Source organism: Epinephelus lanceolatus, chromosome 10, assembly GCF_041903045.1.
Source record: "Epinephelus lanceolatus isolate andai-2023 chromosome 10, ASM4190304v1, whole genome shotgun sequence".
Classification (NCBI taxonomy): domain Eukaryota; kingdom Metazoa; phylum Chordata; class Actinopteri; order Perciformes; family Serranidae; genus Epinephelus; species Epinephelus lanceolatus.
In genome coordinates, this window is record NC_135743.1 from 16,429,107 (window position 1) to 16,453,280 (window position 24,174).

A 24,174-nucleotide genomic window follows, 5' to 3' on the forward strand; every position below is an offset into this window, starting at 1 on the left:
TCTCTTTATTGATGATGATATTGAAATGTGCACATTTGATTATTGTGGTATGTTCTTGGTTAAAGGGGAACACCACCTAATTAAGAATTCCAGTATGTTATTTCCATGGCCCTGGAAAGTTCAATCAATAATTGTGAACATGAGCTACTCTCTCAAAGCCAGACACCAGAGAAGTAACTCAAAAACTTGTGATGTTGTAGGGTATAAAGTCTGGAGCAGCTCCATAGACGAAGAATGTGATGCCGATTTTGTGGACCCACAGAATGTTTTTATTTATTTATTTATTTATTTATTTTACCCAAATGAGCTTTATTCTATTGCTGTGTTCACAGTTTGAAACAGAAAACGTACCCATATAGACCAAATCAAAATGTTACCAATAACTTCTGGGTAGAAAACCCGTGTATCACGTATATAAAATCAAACAGCACTGAACAGACACTGCCTCAATTGGTTAGTTTTTTAGCCACCTAAAAAAAAGAATCAATATTACTTAAAGTGTATGCTATATTTAAAATCTTTTCGCTGATTTACCTTGCTGTCAGACAGCCTTTTTTTTTTTACTGTAGCTGTTATCTCAAAGCCACCAGACATGATTGACAAGGTGCTATCTACACCTGCCTCGATCAGTTAGTGTGGAGGGTAAGGCAGTGAAAATATTCTTAATATAGCGTGCACTTACACTGATATTGATTTTTTTGGTGGATTTTTTTTTATAGTGCTTTATATAGGCTACTGTGTCTGCAATTCAAATCAATTGTCAGTTGTCCACCTGGAAATGACTGTTGTTAAGCAATGTCACAATGATTCGGTCAAAGGTGCACTCAGTGTCATCACTAACATCTTTCCCAATTGACCCTTTGCTAATTCCCGCCCCCAGACGCAGGCCAATCATAACGTAGCATCGGGCCGGCTCAGACCAGGGCCTGACAACAACACAGCTGTGCTCCATTGAATCTAATGCGATCATTTCAGATTTCCTTCATTTTCAGGCTGGTTTTGTGGATTTGGAGTTAAATGTTGTGCCTGGGGCACGTCGTGTATTAATGATACTCGTTACCTGGAGAGGTTGGAAAAAGATATACGTTTCTTCCCTGTTCCAAAACCAAAATCAAACCCTGAAAAGTGTAGGGTTAGCTAGCTAGCTACTGAAGATATAGCCTACTGAATGTACACATGCTGCTTTTGCTTTTTAATGATTATAACAGTGAACAAAAGACTGACCCTGCTGTACAGGAACCAGTGAAGGGAAGCAGGGGAACTTTGCTGATATTCAACCACCTGTGTGTCATCACATGAAAGTTGTTTGACTTCCCACGGAGATCCCTGCCCGTCCAGTGGCAGAGGTCCGTGTGCTGGCAGTGGCACAGTTGGGTCAAGCCAAACACGGTTCATCTGCACACACTGCGATGCCACACAGCTGGTTCAATATCAGCAAAGTTTCCCTTTATATTCATTGTCTTCTGTGTCGATCAGCAGTGATGTGGTGGTTCACTTTTACACTGTGATCTGCAGCCTATAGTTCGGCTTTAGCTTCTAACTATCTTTGTCTTTTTAACCTGTTGTTGCTGCTGAGTCAGTTTGACATCCTGGATATATCCTTCAAACACAGACTGTAGACCCCTCTGTCTGCTTCTCTCTGCAATCACTGTTTCAGTTTTCCAAAAATATGATAATATTACTTTAGGGAGTGCAGTTAATTACAGAGTGGGCTCCATGCTTACTCCGACAGCTTGTCAGACCATCACAAAGGGGCGGGGCTTAGCAAAGATTTTTGGTCCCAATTCAAAAATTTGAGTTTTAGCACTCTAGATTTTGGATTTAGGGGGCAATTTGTCATGTTTACTAATATTTTTGGACTGTCTTAGACCATAGGAATAACATGGATGAAGTCTGAAAATTAATGTAGCTCCCCTTTAAAGCCGATGAAATGCACTTTTTTCTGAAGGTAATCAATGAAATGTTTTATTGTGTGAAACTTTTGTAGAAAGATAATGTGATGGTGAGCAATGCATCAAGGCATCCATGTAGTTCACAACACATTATCATCCACTTTGGACATAATGTCTGGGCTTAATGTGTTTACAGACGCATAGCTGTGTGCTGAATCAGCATCACTTGCCTGTTTGACATCTCCATAAGCAAACCCCCTCCTCACTTTGAGATGACCATAGGTGTCTTTCAGGGAGTGACGGTGTTTCCCGACACGAGTCGAGTGGCTCCGAGGAGTGAGCGGAGCCCGACATATTCTGAACACCTTCCAAATGTTGAGCCCGAGTCGTGAAGTGCTGCTCTTGAGGGGGGCGAGGTTGGAAGGGAGGGAGACGACGAGGGAGAAAACAGGCATCGTCCGCACAGATTTTCACCTCTGAGAGCATCCCGACATCTCCTCTGACTGCACCGCAGCTCCGACCGGCCCAGTCAAAGGTAGGTGAGCTGCACAGCGCTGTTTTTCTTTGCCTTTACATGCATGTGCGGATGTCCTGAAATCTGACTGGTGCGTGACGGGTTAAATTCTGCAGTTTTTTGGTTGATGCGCTTATCGGCTATCCCGGCCCGGAGGTGACTGACAGACTTAAAGCTGGGAGGTTTATCACCAACCACAGATTATACTGCCAATGAGGAAAGGTGTGATATATGATGATTGTTGCGCTGATTGAATGGTCCCGGGATGGAGCCGGCTTTGCCTTCATTTTATATATATATATATTTTTATTTCTCAGCCTCTTGGTGGGATTCAATATAATGCAGATTTATTTTGTTGGATGCAATATGATGTCAGATGTATTGCCTTATAGCTATGTAAACAGTTTGAATTAAAACAGGTGGATTAAATCTAAACTGGTTTGTCCACCTCAATTGAAAACAAGAATCACTATTATCACTATTACCATTATTATTATCATACCAAAATTATGCATTTAATAGTCCCATTTTCCGCAGGCATGCCTTCTCTCCATAAAGGAAGTTTATGCTCCAATAGGTGATATATTCCTTACACTTAAAAGCTTAATAGCATCCATTATCTTAGAAGATGCTGTAGCCCGGAGGCTCTCTGGCTGTTGCCTCCTGCCTGCAGTGTGCTGCTGCTTACAGACTGTGACCAGAGCTGCATGAAGGCCTAAGCACACAAGAGCAATGGCTGTATTATAATCTCATCTTTTTTTTCCTACCATGTAAATTCCACGTCTTCTGTGCTCTTGTCCTTGTGTGTTTGTCAATACATGCACGCAGCTCCACCACCACCACCACCACCACCACCACCCCTCTCTCTGCCCCCGCTCCTCCCTCATGTCCACTGATTTTAATGAATCTGACAGGTGCAAGCAATACGGTGGAAACCTGTCTCATCCTTTAGTTCACTGCAGCCAGCTTTGAAGGAAAATAGGTTGTCAGTTGCTATAGGCTCCCCTCTCCAAGATAAACTTCAGAAATTATCCATTTGGATTTTGTCAGAACATTTTCTGGTTGTTTGGAGCCTGTTTTTCCCTGCATCATCTCTTTCTGCCATGCCGATCTGAAATGTGATCTGGGTTGTTGTGATGCAGAGGGTAGCAGTTTGGACCGTTGGGATAATCATAGTGGAAGAATTTTTAATGCATCTCATTTTAGCAAAGAGAAACTCTATATTTGTTTGAAAGTGGAGCCCCTGAAGTAAACACTCGGCCATTTTCACGTGTTTCTCCTGGTGCAGCAATCCTTTTTTTTCTCTTTTTGATGCCTCATGTTTTATAAATGTCCAGCGCTGCGAGAGGAAGGCACAGTCGGTGCATCTGTGTGCCTGTAAATGTGTGTTTGAGCTCACTTCTTGCCTCCTCATCGTCAGAGGGTCCCCATGTAGAGCCATTTCTCCTCATCACTTGCGTAAAGAAAAGAGAAAATGAAAGAGAAATGATGAAGGGTAAAGACACAGAGATGGCTTTGTAGGGTCCCCACATCTGCAGTCATTGAAGGCATTTCCGCCTCTTTAAACCTTCGGACAAAGACCAGTCTGTCCATCCAGTAAGTAGGGAGTTTGGAGCTAGAAGGAACACAGGCACGGGCTTTGATTTCAGAGTGGGATGCACTGGCTTGGATTATATAAGATAAGGAGGAGGAGAGGATGAAAGAGACGTGATAAAACAGAGAGAAAGGGAAATGAGAGAGATGCCCCAAGATCGGCAGCGGAGGGTTTCGGGTTGAGAGGAGTTATACTGAGAAGACAACATGTGGTGGAAAGCAAGCGAGACATGACACGGAGCTGTCAAACAGAGGCAATAGAACGTTAAAGGACAGGGAGGCTTGAACAGGGTCGTGATGGTGGTGGAAAGTAACACTTTGAGATGTGAGAATGGTGACAGAAGTGAGAAAATGGAAGAAAAGAGAGAAGAGTGGAGAATCCAGTGAGGTAAAATAAAGACTGAGTGAAGCCAAGTGAAGGGAGGGAGAGTCAGGGAAGGATAGCAGATGGCGTTCATGTCTGTGTCCAGTGTTTACAGCCTAGAGGTCAATGTGTGAATAAGCTTATAATATAGCTTATTGCATGTTTCCATGGTCTCGCATGTTTGTGCTCAGTGAGGCAGTGCTAGCTTTATCCCCAAATGCTCAAAAATCACACAGAAATGAGGGAAAAGATTTTTTTTTTGCCTCACAGATCTTGTGTACGGACACCAGATTGGCTGTGGTGACTCCACGAGGCCTACTGCTGTGACAAACAGATGGACACGGTTCTCATTCTTCAGAGCCAACCTACATCTCAGATTGCTGTATTAATTAAATGCTGATGGCTACAGGGGTCAACAGTCAGGGTTTTTTTTGTTGGAAAAATCAGTGCATGATGCAGACACCTCAAATGATCCTTTAAATCCGGAAAGGAAGATAAAGTATTCCCACAACAAGGATGAGTGCTGCAGTAATAAAATTACAGTGTAATCTGAGTTATATAGATGGCTCTAGAAAAGGACACTAAAGGTTTGTTTGGCAAGAGACATTGGTCTGTGTGACGCAGCTTTGTTCCATATTTTGTTTCAGATACAATAAAATCTGTGGGCTTTTGGGCTTTGTGCCCAGAGTGTGGTGCGCGTATGTGGCAGACACAGTGCAGAGGGCTTTGTGAGGCCTTCTGTGAAACAGCAACTTTGATTGTCAGAATCGGACACTGTGAAATGTGAATTATTTCCAGTAAACAATAAGAGGAAATGGCTGCTCTGCTGTTGATCTTTAAAAATATGTTCAAATTACAAAGACAGACAGCCAGGTGGCAGGAGTGCAGAAAGTGCACACTTCGGCTTTTATGCAGTGTGGTGATGGCTCACTGCTTCGTCATTTCCAGCAGGAGTGGGATGTCTCGTGATGTCTCCTGTGTTACAATGAGACACTTTAATCTTTGCTGCATGTTTATTAGCTGCTGCAAAGTGTGAGTGTGAGCACTGCAGGTGTCCCCTCCCAGTCCCCTCCTGGGCTTTGTAAATGAAAACCGCAGCAAAATCTCTTTTTGCACAAACTCTCTTGATGTGTTGCCTCAGACGCCTCAGTGTAGCATAAGGCAGCTCACATCTTTATAATCCCCTCGGTGTTGCAATTAATGACGAATCTTCTCCGAAACCGCCATGATGTTGTGCAGAAAATGTGTTTGCTCTGTAGCGCATCTTCTTCTGGACATCTCCTGTTGGAAACTCAGCCAAGTCATCGCTAAGATCCCCAGGAATTGAATTATCTCAAGATTCATGAATTATTCTGTGTTTAAAATCAGGCACACAATCAATAAACAATCCTTGACAGAGATCCAAAGCCAGGTGGCCCTGGTAAACATGCACATACACTTAAAAAGGAAAGTGCCTGTTTAAGATATAAATGCATAAATGCCTGTTGGTGTGGCCTTAAAACAACACTAACTTTGACTCATAAATCTACTCATGACCCTGGTTTTAAATTGAGTTCAGGTATGCTATTAAGTGATAATGACACTGTCATTGATTTCTAAACAAAAGATGCACCACAGGCTGTTTTTTAATGTCTTAAGTCTAATACAAACCTCTAGGCAATGGGAGATAAATTGGATTTACAGGGACGGCAAGATTCTCTGCAGATAGTCTCTTAAGGGAGTTATTGGTGGGATTTAATAGCCTAATGACGAATAGATTATTTTGACAAGATTTAAAACATACATGACAGGATGATCACAATGACAGACTCCGTATAAGATATTTAAAATTGTCAAGGATTAAAATTGTGGCAGTGCAAGATGCCAGATCGAGTACAAAAGTGCCAAGCAAGAATGACGTTAAACTAGACATGTGGCTGCATATAAAAAAAAGTATTTTTCCCGAATCATGTTTTAAGGAGCAGTGTATAGGATTTAGTGGCATCTAGAGGTGAGGATGGCAGATTTCTACCAGCTAAAATGTCTCCCATGTGCAAAGTGTGAACTACCAGTTGGAATTCCTTCAGTGATCATTGTTCAAGAGGTTCTAATCAGGAACCAAGTTATCCGCAGAGGTCTCTTCCTCTCCAAAACAAATGGACTGGGTGATTAAAACCAGTATAAATATTGAATAAATCAGTCAGACATTACAAGTCAGTGTGTCTTTTAAGCTGTTTGGCACGTTGGAGATGATCTGCTAGCCCAGCACCTGCTAATACCTGCTCACCTGTTTTCCTTGATAACTTAAGAGCCAGACGTTTAGGAGGTTTTTACCAGGAGGGTGAATTGTCCACAGAGGTCTTTTCCTCTCCAGTACAAATGGACCAGGCAATTTAAAGCTGTAAAAACACAGAATAAAGCAAATTCACTTTTAAAAAAAAAATCAGTGTTTTTCCAACACTGCTTGTTGCCTATGTGACTTCTAACTAGCCCTGTTGTTCTGGGTTAGTGCAGAAACATGGCGATGCAACATGGCAGTGTCCATGAAAGAAGACCTGCTCTCTATGTAAATATAAACAGCTTATTTTAAGATAACAAAAACATGACAATTCCTATGTTCAGGGGATTAAACACAAGAAAACATACTCATTATCCCCCTAAATCCTACACACTGAACCTTTACGTCTCATTGGAATTAAATGTGTTAGACTGCCTCTAGTGTTGCAGGAGTGGTTGTGTTTTTCTAGATTAGAATATTTGGTTTGGTGCAGATTTATGCAGAATCTTACCTTTATTTGCACCACCCTTTTATCCATGGGGAAAAGGTATGATTTTTAAAATGAACTACATTAAGGTGTGTCCGGGGGACAGCTTTAAAACCAGTCTTATTAGCTTATTTTGTGCAGTTTGTAATTTGTTAATAAGAGATTGTGAAGAGGTACTGTACCAAAGGGTGGCAGCATAATCAAAGTGGCACAACACCAACTCCAGCTAGCATTTCTAAGGCTGCTATATCCAACAGTTAGGCTTTTCTAGACAGACATTTTTGATTTATTTGTAGTTTTGCCAAGTGCTTTAAAAGCAATGTCTTCCCCTGATAAAACATTACCCGGGACACACCTAGGTAATTTAATGAGGAGATTGAAGAGATGTTGGCCCGATATGTGTTTCTTAATCCACTTTGGAGAATATGTACAAGAGAAGACAAAAGAAAGAGAGAAGGACAATGTTGGCCTCACGGTATACGAGTTAAAACTGTTTCATATGAATAATTGAGCACAGTCATAAAATTATAATGAGGTTGTACATACTTTTACAGCATATAGGTAACCTTGACTGCATGCTACCTAGCTGCTGCTCTCCCTGACTGTGAACACTGCAGGTGTTTCCTACTGCTCCCCTCCTGGCCTTCTAAAAATGAAAACCACAGGAACGTTTCTTTTGCTCCGACCCCTTGATGTGTTGCCTCTGATGTCTCGGCACGGACGTGAGCCGCTCACATCATCAAGATCCCCCTCAGCACTGCAATTAATCAGGATTCTTCTCAGAAACCTGCCTGTGGCAATGATAATGTGAAAATTATGTTTGTTCCTCTTACCTTTGTGGACATGTTTGAAGACTTTTTAAGCTTCAGTGTATTTTCCTGCTAAGAAAGAGATCCATGCCCTTCTTAATCTTGCAGCAAGAGGATTATGCAGCGAGGAACATTTAACACCTTAGATAACTGACATTGACGTTGCACTTCACAACACTTAAGAATGATGCAAATTTATTCTTTATTATCTGCTGACACTTTTCTGTTAATAATTTTCACATAGTTTTCACAGATTCTTGACAGTTAACTAAAGATACAAACTTAATTTGTTGGGAAGGCGTGAGTGTTTGTGCTTATATGTCAGCAAGAAATCTGCATAACCAATAAAGAGATTCCCATTATATTTGGTGCACAGATCAACCTCGATCCAAGGAACAATTGATTACATTTTGGGAGTGATCTGAATGTAGGATCTGAGCCAGGGAGTTGTAATCGTATTTTCAGCCAATATTGAAACAGCAGTAGTCATTGTATTTGAAATCCTTGTCATTTCTCATACAGACATTTCAATCATGACATCATAATCATTCTAAATGGGTCCCTTTGTATTTCCTGTGGGGATACAAGGACACTATGAATTATTATATTGTCATTATTATATTCGCCATATACACCCTGCTTTCTTTCAGAGTATACCAGCCAGCATATTCGGGTTTCTCATAAATGGAATATGGTGTTTACATGCTCAAACACATAAACCAGATACTCCAAAAACCCGATCATAAACAGATTACTCATGTCCATGTAACCACACTCAGAGACCCAAGCTGTTGCCTAGCAACGCGATTCCAGCAAAACAGTCTATAAAGACAAACATCCATTTTCTGTAATCGCTTATCCACTTACGGGTAGCAGGGGGCCTGGAGCCAATCCAGCTGACATTGGGCGAGAGGCAGGGTACACCCTGGACAGGTCGCCAGACTATTTCAGGGTTGACACTTAGAGACAGACAACCATTCACACTCACATTCACACCTACAGACAATTTAGAGTCACCATTTAACCTGCATGTCTTTGGACTGTGGGAGGAAGGAGGAGGGAACTCACGCTGACACGGGGAAAACATGCAAACTCCACACAGACAGGCCCCAGCTGGCCTGTGGGTTCACAATAACCATCTTGTTGTGAAGCAGTGATAATCACTGTACACCGTGCTGCCCGCATAAAATATAAATATATGAAGACAAACAGCCACTTTAAAATAAGAGTCTTGCTTCTGAGGGATGCAGAGCAACAAAACACACTTTGTCTTTTCATGAGTGTCAAGTTCATTGTAAGTGCCTTGGTGGATGCTTCAGTCATCATAGGGTGATATTCTGGGATGATGTCATACACCAGTTTCACTATGAATAAGCAAAAGGGTCCAGGAATATCTGCCTGCCCTCTAAAAAACACCCTCACTACTGATTCAGAACATACGGAAATATACAACAAAGAAAAGCAAAAGAGTGATGTATGTTCAGCTCTCAAAGCAGTAAAATAATGCTGCCTACTCTGTAGACTCTCCATGAACACATCCATCTTCCTTCTTTCCTTCCAGGCACAAAACAATCAGCCAGAATGGGGACAGTCAGCATGATCGCATTCAGCTTTCTGCTCGCCACAGGTATGTTTGGAAAAAAATGTGTGAAGCTGTTCCCTCGAGTAGAGATCTGAAAATATGGAAATTTTGTCGTCTTCCATCAGTGTCAGTGTTCAATCTTTTGGCAGCTGATCGTGCTGCATGTGTTATTTGCCCAGGAACACTGTTTTATTTAATAGTTTAAGGTCAGTTTGAGGTTGCTGGAACACTGAGTTTGTCTTATAAACAGTATGTGAAGTAATCTAAAAGGATATGGGGAAAAAAAGAGTAAATAAAACAATGATTCATTCATTGTATTGCAGTGTGACAGTGGATGAAAAGAGTCATTATTGATATGCTTAATTTGTCTTTCCTTTCATCTTTGTTAACAGCTCTTTCCGCCCCTGTTAAAGGTAAGACTTAATGTACCAGTGCATCACATATAATTCTGAGTGTATCACTCATCAATTATAAATTATGAACTTTTCATGCCCTTCTATGAGTTTGTCAACACTTCTTCCCTCTGTTGTTCATCATATAATCCAGTCAATGAGGACTCCAAGACCTTGTTTCATGGGGAGGATTTCCACATCATGCTGCCCTCACGCTCAGAGGTCACATTTCGGAACAGGTCTGCTCCTCGGTCGGGTGACGTGTTCCTTATGCGTGACGGCAAATTGGTCAGCAGTCGGGCCAGACTCAACAGCCAACTCAGCTACCTCATCATAGAAGCTGTTGGCGAGGGAGACGAGGGCGTGTACACCGTGAAGAGTCTAGAGAACCCAGACGACATTAGACGCACTACGCTGATAGTCCGAGGTACTGCGTGACATCAATGTATGATACATTATGAATGGTAATGAAGTGTAGCCTCAACTTCAAAACTCTTCTTTAAATCTAAGACCCAAATTTATAAAGTTAAAATCATATAACTATCAGTTCTTTTTGGATGACCTCATCTATCATGCTAAACGGACATGTTACAAATCCACATAATAAAGTAGTGTTTTATTCATTAATACAGCTTTAAATTGCACTTTTAATATGAGACCAACAAAATTAAATTTTTGTAACAACTGGTGAACCAGGTGAGAGTGGACTTAAAAACACAGAGGCAGTTTGGGTAAAATAACATGGTCTTTACTGGTCAAAAGGTAGGTTCGGCACACAGAAGGACTATCAGTGAAGGCAAACGAATTCAATAGGGATGAGGCAGAGTCAATAAACAGGCTGAATCCAGAAAACAAAGAAAAGGATACAGGGCAACAAAAGGTTGGAACACTAGACACACAAGGAGCTAAGATAAACTGGCATTGAGAGAAAACAAGACACACACTGGTGAGGGGAAGGATGACGAGACACAGGTGAGGATAATCAGGACGGGACAGACAATCAGACACAGGTGAAGTCATCAAAAGGAAGAGAAACACACAGGGAGTGGAGTGATCTGAAATGAGAGGAGATGAGAGTTTCAAGTCAAAGAGGAAACAACATGAATGAATGAAATAAAAACATAACCTGAGAAACTTGAGCTGTGACAATTTAAGATACACAGTAATTAATTATCCAAGCATTTTGCTATTTGATTTGCTGTAAACCTTGCAAAGCAGAGATAAAGCATTGTTTTATTTTGGGAGATGTTTTTCACTTATAAATCATCCCATCAAGTACAATACAAAACTTGTTCAACCATGACAGTTAATAATGAGTCTCAAATAGGACTGCAACACACAATTGTTTTCATTATCAATTAATCTGATGGTTAGTTTCTCAATTAATTAATGAAACATTAAGTCAAAAAGATGGCAAAAATAGTAAAAGATGTCCATCAAAATTTTGCAGTCATATCTTCTGGTGTTGTCAATTCCTTGTCTTATCTTAGCGGTGGTCCTAAACCTAAAGGTATTTAGTTTACTATCATAAAAGACAAAATAATACAGTAAAAAATGTGAATTTGGGGCATTTTGCATTGAAAAATGACTTCAAAGATGATTAAAATTGTTGCAAATTATTTTTTTTGTCAGTTCAGCTTCAATTTTAAATGGCAGCATATCGAATAAAACAGTGGTAGAATGTAACTTAGTACATTTACTTAAGTATTTAGTTAAATTTGAGATACTTGTACTTTACTTGAGTACTTTATGTCACTTTATACTCCCATTCCTCTAAATTTCAGAGTAAAATATTGTACTTTTGAACTCATAACATTTAGTTGACAGCTAAAGTTATTGTTAATTTGCAGGTTTCACTTAATATGACAGTCTTATAAAACATATAAATACGTTGTTATGGATCCAACTGTCTATTTGTATATAGAATTGTGAAAATTAGCCCCACCTCGACAAAAGCAAATGCCACTTTCACATTAATGCATAAATGTTTAAATCCAATAATATGATTTTTAACGTAACACTCAGAGGGCACAGTTTTCTGCATTGAATACTGTTACTTTTTATACTTAAAGAACATTTTACTTATAATACTTCAGTGCTCTCAGTGCTGGACTTTGTAATGGAGAGCTTTCACTCTTTGGTATTGTTATTTTACTTAAAAGTCCAGTGCAGGATTTAGGGGCATATATTGGCAGAAACGGCATATAATATTCATGATTATGTTTTTGTGTAGTGTATAATCACATGAAAATAATAATTGTTTTTTCCTTATCTTAAAATGAGCTGATTATATCTAGATATGGAGCAGGTCTTCCTCCACGGAGTCCTCCATTTTGTCCTAGAATATCCATTTTCACGTCAGCCACCATAGTTCTCCTACATGCTTGGCACGTGGGAGAAGTTTTAGTTGGTTGCATCCCTTACTGCTACTAAATTCTTTGCACTAGACCTTTAAAGTATCTGAATACTTCCTCCACCACTGGATGACATCAGAGCCACAACCGCGGGATGAAGAATAAGCCTCTTATATCTGGTCTGGAGTCAGAGTCATGGTTGTGTAGGCGCTGTCGTCTCTCCTGCTGTAATCATGCAGTCAGCAGCCAAATAAACCTCTCAGTTACACATCCTGTTTGTCCTCAGAGTGTTACAAGTTGCAGCAGTGATGACTCTGACTCTGATGAGATTAGACACATAAACACGCACACACAAACACACACACGAGAGGAGGGAGTGGGCTCAAACCCAGCGAAGATAAAGGCGACTGTAGCGGAGCAATATGTGGACGACGTGCCATATGGAGGGAGTAATGTGACGAAGAGGTGTGCGTGTGTTTGTGTGTGCTCGCAGAAAAGCTGCCAGGCACTAATTATGCAGCTCTTTAACCACCAACCCACTCCTCTCTCCTTCCCTCCCTGCTGTTTTCCTGTCTTTATCTTGTCTTTGCTGCCGTTCCCTCCATTTGGTTTGTATCTCTACCCTTTCATTTCAGCTGCCCTGATATTTTTGGATCAGTGCTCTTTTCTCTGCAATCTGTCCCCCTTTTCGCCACATCTGTCAAGCTATTCCCTCTTCCCTTATCTCTCCTTCACCCTATCTGTCCTTTCTCTCATATTCAACTCTATCATTTTTTCCTTCACTTGAAGCAGACAAACTCTCTCTCAGGCTTCACTCCTTTCCACTTTGATAGGCAGCTTCCTGTCCTCTGTAAATAACCTTGTTGCATTTGTTTACTCAAGAATAAACTGTTCACCACCCTGCTTTTACCTTCTAGATTGCTCCAACGAGCAGGTCATCAAATATGGAGACAACTACCATATTCCACTGGTAGGGGTGACTCCTCCCATCACCCTGGAGTACAGGCCCAGTGCCGTGGAGGCCAACCTGACATCTAGGTAGAGTCAAGTAAAATTACACTGGTATTTTAACGAAAGAGAATCTGTGATGACATTTTCCTACCATGATGTGCACTCATTGCGACAGCGTGTTTGAGACATACCAAGAAAGGTTAGGGAAAGTTCACCCTCTATGACTTTTTCCTCCCGCAGACCTGCTCTGGTGCTGCTGACCAGCACAGAGATGTCCAGGGATGGCTACCAGGGTCGAATCAGTGTCAACGATCGCTACGTCACCCTCAGCGCTGTCACGGGTGCAGATGAGGGTAGCTACACTGTCAGGGATGCCCGAGGTGATATTCAAAGGAAAGTGTGTCTCAACGTCAGAGGTGAGAGCACAAATGAAGACATATATCTTCCCGTCTTCCATGCTTGACCTGTTTTAAGCTGCCGGCACCTTCCATCAGGATGTTGTTGTTTCCTTTCGATTACGCTCCCCTTGTCTGCCATAATGGCTTTTTAAAGACCCAAACGTTAATGGGCTCTAGCAAGCTAATGCATTTTAGTTGATCCATGGGCCTGTAAACAGAGCTTTGATGTATTCATTGTACGTCTTCTCTTGTCCTCTGTCTGTCTGTGTCGCAGAGCACCAAAATTTTGTGACCTTGCCACACGGCAAAAGACTGAAGATCAACCTGATTCTCAACAGCTCCTTGGTCCGCCTCTACTACAGCCCCAACTCTAACCCGGTACCCCATCTGCTGCTGGACAAGGGAGAATTTACAAATGTAACTGAAGCCACTCATTTCTTTTTAGTCCTACCACTGCTGTAATTAAGATTTATGTACTCCATATTTTATAAAATGTTAGGGATGAGAATTGAGAACTGGTTCCAACTGAGAACTGGCTCCAAATTGTCCGATCAATGGAAATCATGTGCGTCAGTTGAAAAACAATTATGTCAAACTCGTGTGTCTACACTGCTGGAAACTTGCAACAAGAACCCATGGCAGAGAACAAGACGCAGTCCAAAGCGTCATTTCACAAAGAAAGATGACAACAACGCTGCTTATAATGTCTGTAAAATTATCATTTTCAGGGGTGGAAATACTAAACATGGGCTTAAATTCCAGGAAAGCCTTGTATTTGACATTCTACGCACAAGTGCAACTGCTTCCCATTCGAGCAGCATGTCTGTTACAGGTGGTAAATATCCTATTATAATGACATTAGCGCCACGCAGGCAGGCTTAGCGGGTTTTTTCTTTGACTAAGAAGACAATTAAACAGTCACTCCTGAGTCACCTGCATGCCTTCTACTGTTCCTACACTGTGTTTAGACTCTGGGATAAAACACAAACCTGAGCAGGCCTATATTATTCCAGACAGAAAATTAATCAAGAATCAATAAGGGAATCGATAAGCAGAATCGATAATGGCATTGGTATCAGTAAAGTCTTAGCAATTCCCATCCCTATAAAATGTACAGATTTATGCTTCTGAACATACAACATAGTCAGTAAATAATAGATTTCATATTCAGCTACAAAACTTGTTGTTTCTAGCTGTGGGCCATCTTGTCTGGCACAAAGACCTCCGAGACTGACATCATGAAAAATTAATGCAGTTTTATGAAATATGACATTAACTGGAGGCGCTATTTTCCACAGCAAAAACAATTACATTTGATGTGATTTTAATTGCTTAGGTTCACATCTGTTAGTTAAATGGATCTCGAGATGAGATGAGATCTCGGTGGCTTCCCACCTCAGCTCCATAATTTCCTGGGGGAAGCTAGTATACTCTGTATTCTTCATAGCATCTTACTATCACCTGTGAACTCTCAAATAAATGTACAACTTTCTTAAGTGCTAATGCTGAAGGCCAGACCTGTTTTATGTCAGACAAATGCTGCTAATGGACATCCAGTATGACACACCTTTGTCCAATGTGTGTTGTTAACTTCAGAGTTTGAGGTGATGGTATTTAGGTTATTTTCTCTATGTCATCATTCATTAATGTTATCTTCTCTGTTCAGTTTTTTTAAAGTTAAGTATATAATGTCTGTCTTTTCTAGGCCCAAACGGAGCTGGGTTTTGAAGACCGTCTCACTCTAGAGGGTTCATGGGTTTATCTGGATCAGGTCAAGAATGCAGATGAAGGCCAGTTCCAAATTACTGACATACTGGGGTTCAATGTATCCAACGTCCACCTGGAATTACAACGTAAGGATGGAGATGAGGTTGAGAATGAATGGTTGAACAATGGGCTAAATGGTTTTTATTTGAACTGAAAGACGGATGTTGGACTGTAGCAGCTGATTCTTAAGATGGCCTTTTTCCCCGGTACATCGGTCAGAATGCATTTTACAGGACCCCAGTATTCGTTCACTGCACTTTATTGACTTAGGTTGAAGCACAGCAATGCACAGGGCACAACAGGGAACAGTTAGACTAGATTTGTGAACCTGTGGTTTTGATTATGGATGCATACCAGATTAATTATGGAGTGCACACACGTGGGTTCACAATGCTTGTCTTTCTTCTTCCCAGAAAAAGTCCCATAATACTCTGTGGCTATGATGTCATAATAGTCTGTCAAAGGGCTGCTTCTTATTATTTCTGAGCCTTTTTTATGCCTCCATGCCAGTGATAGCCGTGTCGTCTGTCTGTCCGTCCTATTCTCATGAACACAATATCTCAGGGACACCTTGAAGGAATTTCTTCAAATTTGGCACAAACGCCTGGTTTGTCCCAAGGATGAAGTGATTAGATTTTTGTGGTCAAAGGTCAAGGTCACTGTGACCTCACATTTGTCTCATTCTAGTGAATGTGATATCTCAAAAAGGCCTTTGGGGAATTTCTTCTAATTTTGGCACAAACGTCCACTTGGACTCAGGGATGAACTGATTAGAATTTGTTAAACATAAAGCAAAACTCAAGAATTCATACGTAAATTGTGACAATATTTCACACAAATGTCTAATAGGATAAAATGATGAACTGATGACATTTTATATTCAAAAGGTCAACTTCAGTGTGACATTGTAGTATTCTGCAGAAACACTCTGGCCTTTTTTTCAACGCTGTAACTCAGGAACAGAAGTACGTAACATTTGGTCAGATACTGAATTGGTGACAGTAATGGGTGCCCATCTTTGTAGCTTCTTTGCAGCAACATCTATCTGTTGTCAGCTGTTATGGTGAGATATGAGTTTGCCTAACATGGATTAAACTGGAACTTGACTGGTTTGCAGAGGCATACAAATGTGAGGCAGTAATTCTAGTTTACAATATTTTAGCTGGTAGCTGCTAAATGATAATGTCAGAATCAAAATTATTATGTTGTGGCTTGAAAAAAAAACAGTTTCTACTACTGTGTGTATGCTCTGGAATTTCAACTTGTCAATAAAAGGTCAGTTGAATTATTTATTCTCCCATTCCTGTTCTCTCCCCTTCCCCACCATGCCTCCATGCAGCCTACAGGCTGGAGTCACTGTATGTGGCCATCATCGCCCTGTTGGGCCTGCTGGTTTTTCTTCTGCTGGTTTGTCTTCTGTCCTGCCTGTTCAAAGTGAAGAAGAGGGCCAAGAGGGCTGCTGCTCTGGAGAAGATCGCCCAGAACGCTGGCAAAGAGGATGAGGGAGAGGCCTTCAGACAGGTTGGAGGGACAAATGTACAACTAACAATGTTAATGACAATGACAGTGATGATGATATAATGGATGACTATTATATGTCTGTGTGCACTTCACAGGTGGTCCAGAACATCACCAAACTCAGTGAGGAATCCAAGCATTCCCAGGCAGACAACACAGAGAAATCTCAGAGCACTGAGGTGGATATTAAAGTGAGCATATGTAATATTTCTCTCTGAAAACTGAGTCTTTGAGAGATTTTAATAATGTCTGCATTTTATACTGTTTTCTGCGTTCAGACAGCTGCAGCTTATTCAGAACGCTACCTCTAGAGTCCTCACTCAGGTCAAGAAAGTGGATCGCATCAGTCCAGGTCTCAGAGCTTTGCAGTGGCTTCCTGTGTGACAAAGAATTGATTTTTATAATATTACTGTTGGTTTATAAAGCACTGGATGGTTTAGGGCCATAATATATATTTTGATATGCTCCTATGTTTTGAACCTTCCAGACCTCTCAGGTTTTCTGGGGTTTGTATGCTTACTGTCACCAAAGTCAAAGCTATAATGGAGACTGAGGTTTAATGCACACGTGTGGAACAAACTCCCAGAGGGCCTGAGATGTTGCTCCAAATCTCAGTTCTTTTAAATCCTAAATGGTTTGAGTTTGCCACTGCCTTTATTAAATTTAATTTGGGACTATTCATTCGTATCTTGCACTGCAATGTAACTGAGCTGTGACTTTTATTATCCTGTTTTTAGCTTATTATTACCTTCCATTTAATTTTACTCTGTTTAAAATCCTGTTTCTGTGTTCCTTTTATATGGGCTTGTGTGTCTGTTTTTATCTTGTCTCAACAAATTTTTATGTCTTCTCTGAAGCACTTTGAATTGTCTTTTTGATGATGGGCACTAAACTAATAAATGTGCCTTACCTTGTTTTCTGTTTGAACTCAGGGTCTGGAGGTTTCCTCTAAAGAGGTTGGGATTGGTAACCTAGAGACTAGTGACTCTGGCGTTGGCTTTAACACTGCCCTCCCACTGGACACTGACGCTGATGCCCCCGATCAAAACCTTGACTCTGTGGCTGTAAACATCTCCGTTGCCTCTGAAACCAAACCAAGTCCACTGTCTGCTGCTGCTGCTGAATCCATGCCAAGCGCTCCACCAGCTGCGGAAATGAAGTCCAGTCCAGTAGCTGAAACTAAAGCCTCCCCAGCACCCGAGACCAAGAAGACCCCTGATCAGCCAGTGGAAGCAAAGCTGGACGTGCCCAAACCAGCAGATGTTAAGCTCAGCCCAGCCTCGAGCCCTGAGCCCAAGACTGGTCTGAGTCCAGCTGATCCAAAGACAACACCCAGCCCAAGCCCAGAGCCTAAATCACCTGCACCTAAGGCCCCCACTCCAACACCTGAAAGCAAGAGTGCCCTGACTCCCACACCCGAGCCCCCCAAACCAACCACACCGGAACCTATTACCAACGGTACACCCGAGCCAGGCCTGGATTCCAAACCAAGCCCAGATCACACTGATATTATCGGAGGCTCCACTCCAAAAGCAGCTCCCCCGAAAACCCCTGAAGTGGAGCTGAAATCTAGCGGTGCTGCGCTGGAGGCCAGCAAAGACGGCACCGTGGCTGAGGAATCAACTACCACCACCACCACCACCTGAGGACTGCCCCTGCAAAAATCCAAGGGAAGCCCCACAGATATTCTCCATCTACCACCACTGTAGACAATCGAACACCCCCTACCAAATAATGAAGACACCACTGAAACTGGGATGAGGACTTCGATTTAACACGTCTAATGCCTGAACACACTTTGATAACGGTATCTCACTTGTCTAAAACTAACACATAACCTTTGAGACTTTCCGATTCAGGAAATCTTCACATAACTAATGCGGCTTGTTGGTTGTTTAACATTTTTGTTGTATACACCTTGCAGCCTCGTTTTTTGGTAACTTCATAGTAAGACTGTCAGACTGCAAATGAATTCCTTTGCAGAGTTTACAAATAGTTCTCCACATACGGACTTTTCTAACCTAATGAGGTAGCCAGAAAGGTTTACAACATTTCATTAAAACAATAATATTCTAGAATCTCTAATTTGGCCTTAACTAGCTTAGCAATGCTTGTTCCTCTGTCCGCATGTGGATAAAACAGACAAAATGCATGACCTTTTTAGCCGGTGTCATCGCAAACCTACAAAAATGGGTGATGACATTCTTTGGATTGGGCATCATCAAAACAAAAATGAAAGCCCCCTTTTGTTTACACACTGTACATAGCTGAAATATGGATGTTATACGCTTGTGCAGGTCCTCTGGCTTCAGAAACATCAGCAATACATGATGACATAAAGAAAAAAAAATACTTTAGCGTATTTACCCACACAAGAAAACGTACTAACAATACTAACCCAACTATTTATAGACTCTGAGATTCAGGCTCTGGGTGGATATCTCAGATGATTAAATGTGTTTTGCAGACTGATCCCTCAAGTCCGGATCAACCACTTTACTGCCTTTGATCTGGATTTCCCCGTGGCTCTATAAAAATCCCATTATTCCTACAGTTTAACAGCAAGCTCTTTCAAGCATTAACTCCAGGCACTTAATGGGACCACCATGTTCCTGCTGTACGTTGGGCTGTCCAAAGGTGAAATACTGAATGAAAGTGTCTGGTGAGTTTGTGCTTGCTTGTTTCTTTCTTTCATTATCTGTTTTGTCAGTCATTCCTTCAATGATCCTCCTTCTTTCCTTCATCCTTTCCCTCTTTTTCTTTGCCGGGCATCAGTTTTAACTATTAGGTACGCAGCCTTTGACAGAGATTAGAATCATGACTTATTTATTTTTTATTCAAACTAGAAATTTCCTCTGAAGTATTTGGTTGTGTTGGCAATGACAGAGAGTAGTTCCTGTGTCTTTGACCCTCTGAAATTTGGCAAAAGCTTAAACATTTATGCCTAGCATCTTTAATGGCTCCAAAATACTCCTATGAGGCCTTTATCAAAGCCACGACATCACCTATGTGGAGGCTCCGTCAACACAGATCAATGTTAGTTGAAACTCCTGCATGGTACAGATGAGGTTAGCAGATAAATTTCAGTGTTACAACATGTATGTCTCTACCTCGTGTTTTAACTGACCACTGGAAAATCAATGACAGTCCAGGTTCGGTGCACTGAAATCAACAAAAAGCATTTTCAGATTTTTGACAGAAGCACAAAATGATAGCCATGAAGATCCAATGAAATGATCAGTGAGATGTAGGAACATTGTTAAGAGGCAGATTCATCTTCGACCAACTGGCCTTTCTCTGTAGCTTTCCTGACTAATAGAATTTTCTAACAAGTTGATTAATATCAGGCGAAATGTCAGCATTTTAAAAAGCCATATGATATGAAAATAGGTTTAGATGTCAGATTTGTTACTAAAATAAATAAATATAATATATAAAGTAAAAAAAAAGAAAAATCAAGGGGTCTCGATGTTGAATGGATAAACAGTTTCAGATGGTGTGTACACATGGGCAAAGGCATTCTAATGTAAAACATTTCAAACATATATGCCTCATTTCTAGCCTGGAAGGAACCAGAAACCCGTTTTGGGCAATACTAATAATTGTCTTTATATACATATACACACACCCCATACACACATACACAAACACTATGGAAACCCATTTCCACCAGTCTGATTGGAAAAAAAAAGATATCCTGTAATTCACTATAATGAGAAACAGAAAAAAATGACTTAGTTTTCCAAAACACTAAGAAATGTTTGTTTTGTTTTTTTTTTTCATTATTTTGAGGACGCTTCTTAATTTGAGATACTAACAACATTTAAAATACAAAGTCCTTATTTTAAGATAAGTAAGGCATTATTTTGCAAAATATTTTTAAATACTAAGTCATAATTTTGAGATATTTAGTCATTTTGAGATAGTAGGTCATTATTTTTCAGATATCAAGTTATTATTTTTGAGATACTATATTAATATTGTGAGATGTAAGTCAATGTTTTTGTGAAATCTCTTACTAATCTGAGATACCATGTCATTATTTTGACAAAGTTTCCCAAAATGTTGATATATTAAGTCACCATTTTGAGATACGAAGTCTTTATTTTGAGAAAGTTTCCATTATTTTGATATTCTAACACATTTTTTTGAGATATTAAGTCATTTTTTTTTAAAAAAAAAGGCTTCTCCTTATTTTGAGATGAGTCATTATTCTGAGAAAGTTTCCCCGTATTTTGAGATATTAAGTCTTTTTTTTTTTTTTAGAAAGCTTGTATTATAATGACATACAGGATCTTTTTTCTTTTCGTCACATTGGCAGAAATGGGCTTCCATACAAGCCAAACATACACTTTCCAGCCTTGTAAATATTGCATGTGTACGCCATTTTAACCCCATAAAGGCTGAATGTTTTTAGTGTATAGAACGGTTGTTGTATTATACTTAAAAATAAAGAAGAAAACTAATTTAAATTTCTCACCAACCTTAAATCCAGAATATAAAATATATACACATACAGTACTATATACTATATACACTAATATTCACTAACGTCTTGAACTAATTTAAGAACCAAATATTGTAAAAATCCATCAAGACTATATTAGATCTTTTTAGATCAATTATCTGCTGTTACTGTCATTTCAACTTGACGGCACTCACAGCAAACAGCATCTCTCACAGTATTTACATGTTGTATTAAAATGTTTAACCTACGTCACTTAAGAGCATCGACTGCAGCATGCCCACGACATGAAAAACAGGCTTTTATTGTCCTAAAGTTGTGTCTGTGTGTGTGTGTGTGTGTGTGTGACCAGAGGAGTGATGTTTTAAATGTTGCCATCATGGGGTGTTTGGGGTTTCTGTGTTTAAGTGTGTATGCCTATGACGAGCATTATGTGTCAGTGTGAATGATTTATGAGTGTTTGTGCGTGCTGAATCTATGCATAGGCAGTTTGTACAGAATGACACAACTGTACTTTATGTGCTTTTCCCGTCTGAGTAAGGTATTCATGTGCCTGCTTAAATCGTCTCGCAATGTGAAGAAAACAAGTGCTGTGTTTAAGTCATGAGTGTGAATGTGTTTGAAGCCACAACATATTGTAAAAGATATTGTAACTTGACTCTTGTCTTTGTTTAGTGCCTAAAACGTATACTGGATAGTTGGCCTGTATTCTGTCATTTGCTGACACTCCTAATGGCACCTTTTTCTTAATAGGTATGGTATTCTAGAAAGCTGTTTGCACACCTGACTGGTACCGCTGACTGGCCTATGATATGCTAATGTGTAGGAGATACGTGACTTACTGTGTGATTATTATGAAAGTAATGATGAAAGTCAGGTTTCCAGATGATTCTGAGTAGCATTAAGAGTGCTGAGCGTGCTCTACTTGTAAGCGAGGATGTTTCCATTTCATTAATCAAGTCTGTGGCACAGATAGAGGTATGTGAGTTAATCAATGATAGCAGCAGATGAATGACAAAGCGTTGTGTGGGTAACCCACAGAGTTATGTTTTGGTAAGCAACTGATGAGAGACTGCAGACAGCATTTCCGTGCACCACCGCTTCTGAATACTGTCAGTGATTGTGAGCCACTCCAGCCAGAGTGAGTAGGGATGTGAGAGAGGCAGATAGCCTTTGGTTTACACGTTACCAGCATTTCAAAGAAGGCTCAGTCTAGTGGGATTGGAGTTATTACATCAAACTGGTGCCAGAGGGATTCTGGTGTCATACCCACTTCTGATAACCTACTAATAGAAGAAACTACTACTTTTAATACCACTGGCACTTCTTGCACAATATGTGAGTTGTCTCTGCCCTGATCCTCTCTGTTTACTTCTGCTGTTCTGGCCTGGGTGTGGTGTGACATCCCACATGTTCTCTCTGTACTCCCTTTTTGCACAACACTTCACACAGATGTTTTGTAAAGAAAATAGTTTTTTCTTTATTTCATGTCTAAAGGAATACTAAGAATAAACAAGCGATTATGACATCTGCTGTCTTGTTGTCTTTTGTTTTCTCTGGGTAATCAAACTCGAGGAAGGGCAGTCCTGTGTCAGAGCTGTCTGTTCCAGCTCAGTGACTCGTCTCACTCAATGTCAGCCATCATTTGTTGTTTGAGTGTCACGCGCCACTTTCTCACCCCTCAGGCCCCTGGCGTGCCACTAATCCCAGCTTCCATAACCTCGCCAGGACACGTCATAGCTGAGCAGGCACAACGGAGATATTTATAAACAGGCCAAAGGTAACATCATAATGCTGTTAACACCTGCCATGGACCCTGAAACTCCAGGACGGCTGCAGAATACAACCTTCCCCTGTGCTTTGTTTTCCTCAGCTCTTTTACAAGATTCATTTGAGGCATCATATCTCATCACATGTATTTTTCTCAAAATCTGAAGCATTCATAGTAAAATATTATGTGCATTAATAATTAAAAAGTCATTTTTGGTGACAGTAACAGGCATGTTTTATGTATTTTCTTCAAATTTATTTAATAATCCTGGAGTTGTTGTAAATGGGGCTGCAACTAGCAATTATTGTCATCACTGATAAATCAGTTAATGATCAATTTATCATTTTTGTCTATACAATGTTAGCAAATAGAGAAAGATGTCCCGAAATCCAAGGTTGTTTTCTCCTGAAGAACCCTTTTTGGAAGAAAGAGTTCTTCAAGGATCGTTGAGAACATGGGTGTTTGTGATGGCCGTGCCCACAGCCACACAAAACGTTTGCAGTCACTTAAAATGCACACAACACCAGGTTGTTTGGTTTAAAATTTATTAGCATTTGACAACACACTGTTTTCTAGAGTAAGTGGACACATTTAGTTTACATTGTTTTGCCATTTTGCTATTTGATTTTGTTAGTTATTTATTCATTTCTCTTTGTTTTGAGTTACCTAAGGTCACTTCATGGTTGGAGTTGGGCAAAGATGGGGCTGTGACATCATGGGGAGGGGATTAGGGGTTTCTTTATGTTAGTCTTAGTTGTTGTGTATGTAAGTTCTCCCCTTTGTGTTTAATTTGGTCTGATCAGCCAGTGTATATGTTGCCCCATTGTTTCATTCGATGAGCTCTGTTTGTTAAGTTAATGTCTAGTTTTGTGAGCCTTATTTTCAGTAGAGTTATGTTTTGTTGACCTCTTTTAAAGGCACTATAACTCAAATTCTGTTATCTTTGGTCATTTCCTTTGCAACATTTATTTTTTGGGGGGGAAATAAATCCACCTTTTTTAACTTTAAACCTGTGTTTTTTGTGCTTTGACTGCTTGGTCCACGACAGTGTTAAAATGTA

General features: G+C 40.4%; 1 protein-coding gene across 2 annotated transcripts; it reads left to right on the forward strand.

The window, feature by feature from the left end:
* The first annotated feature begins 2,151 nt into the window (after positions 1-2,151).
* On the forward strand, positions 2,152-22,871 carry LOC117265965 (uncharacterized). 2 transcript variants are annotated; one of them, XM_033640822.2, is made up of 11 exons: positions 2,152-2,427; positions 9,478-9,543; positions 9,891-9,911; positions 10,045-10,317; positions 13,162-13,282; positions 13,436-13,611; positions 13,868-14,010; positions 15,299-15,446; positions 16,700-16,881; positions 16,977-17,069; positions 17,811-22,871. In XM_033640822.2, the coding sequence occupies exons 2-11, from the start codon at positions 9,498-9,500 to the stop codon at positions 18,522-18,524; spliced, it is 1,917 nt and encodes a 638-aa protein (XP_033496713.2). In that variant the 5' UTR covers positions 2,152-2,427; positions 9,478-9,497; the 3' UTR covers positions 18,525-22,871. The 2 variants fall into 2 exon arrangements, with proteins under 2 accessions (XP_033496713.2, XP_078027806.1); XM_078171680.1 differs by lacking the exons at positions 2,152-2,427; positions 9,478-9,543 and having other exon boundaries at positions 9,833-9,911.
* Positions 22,872-24,174: the final 1,303 nt, after the last annotated feature.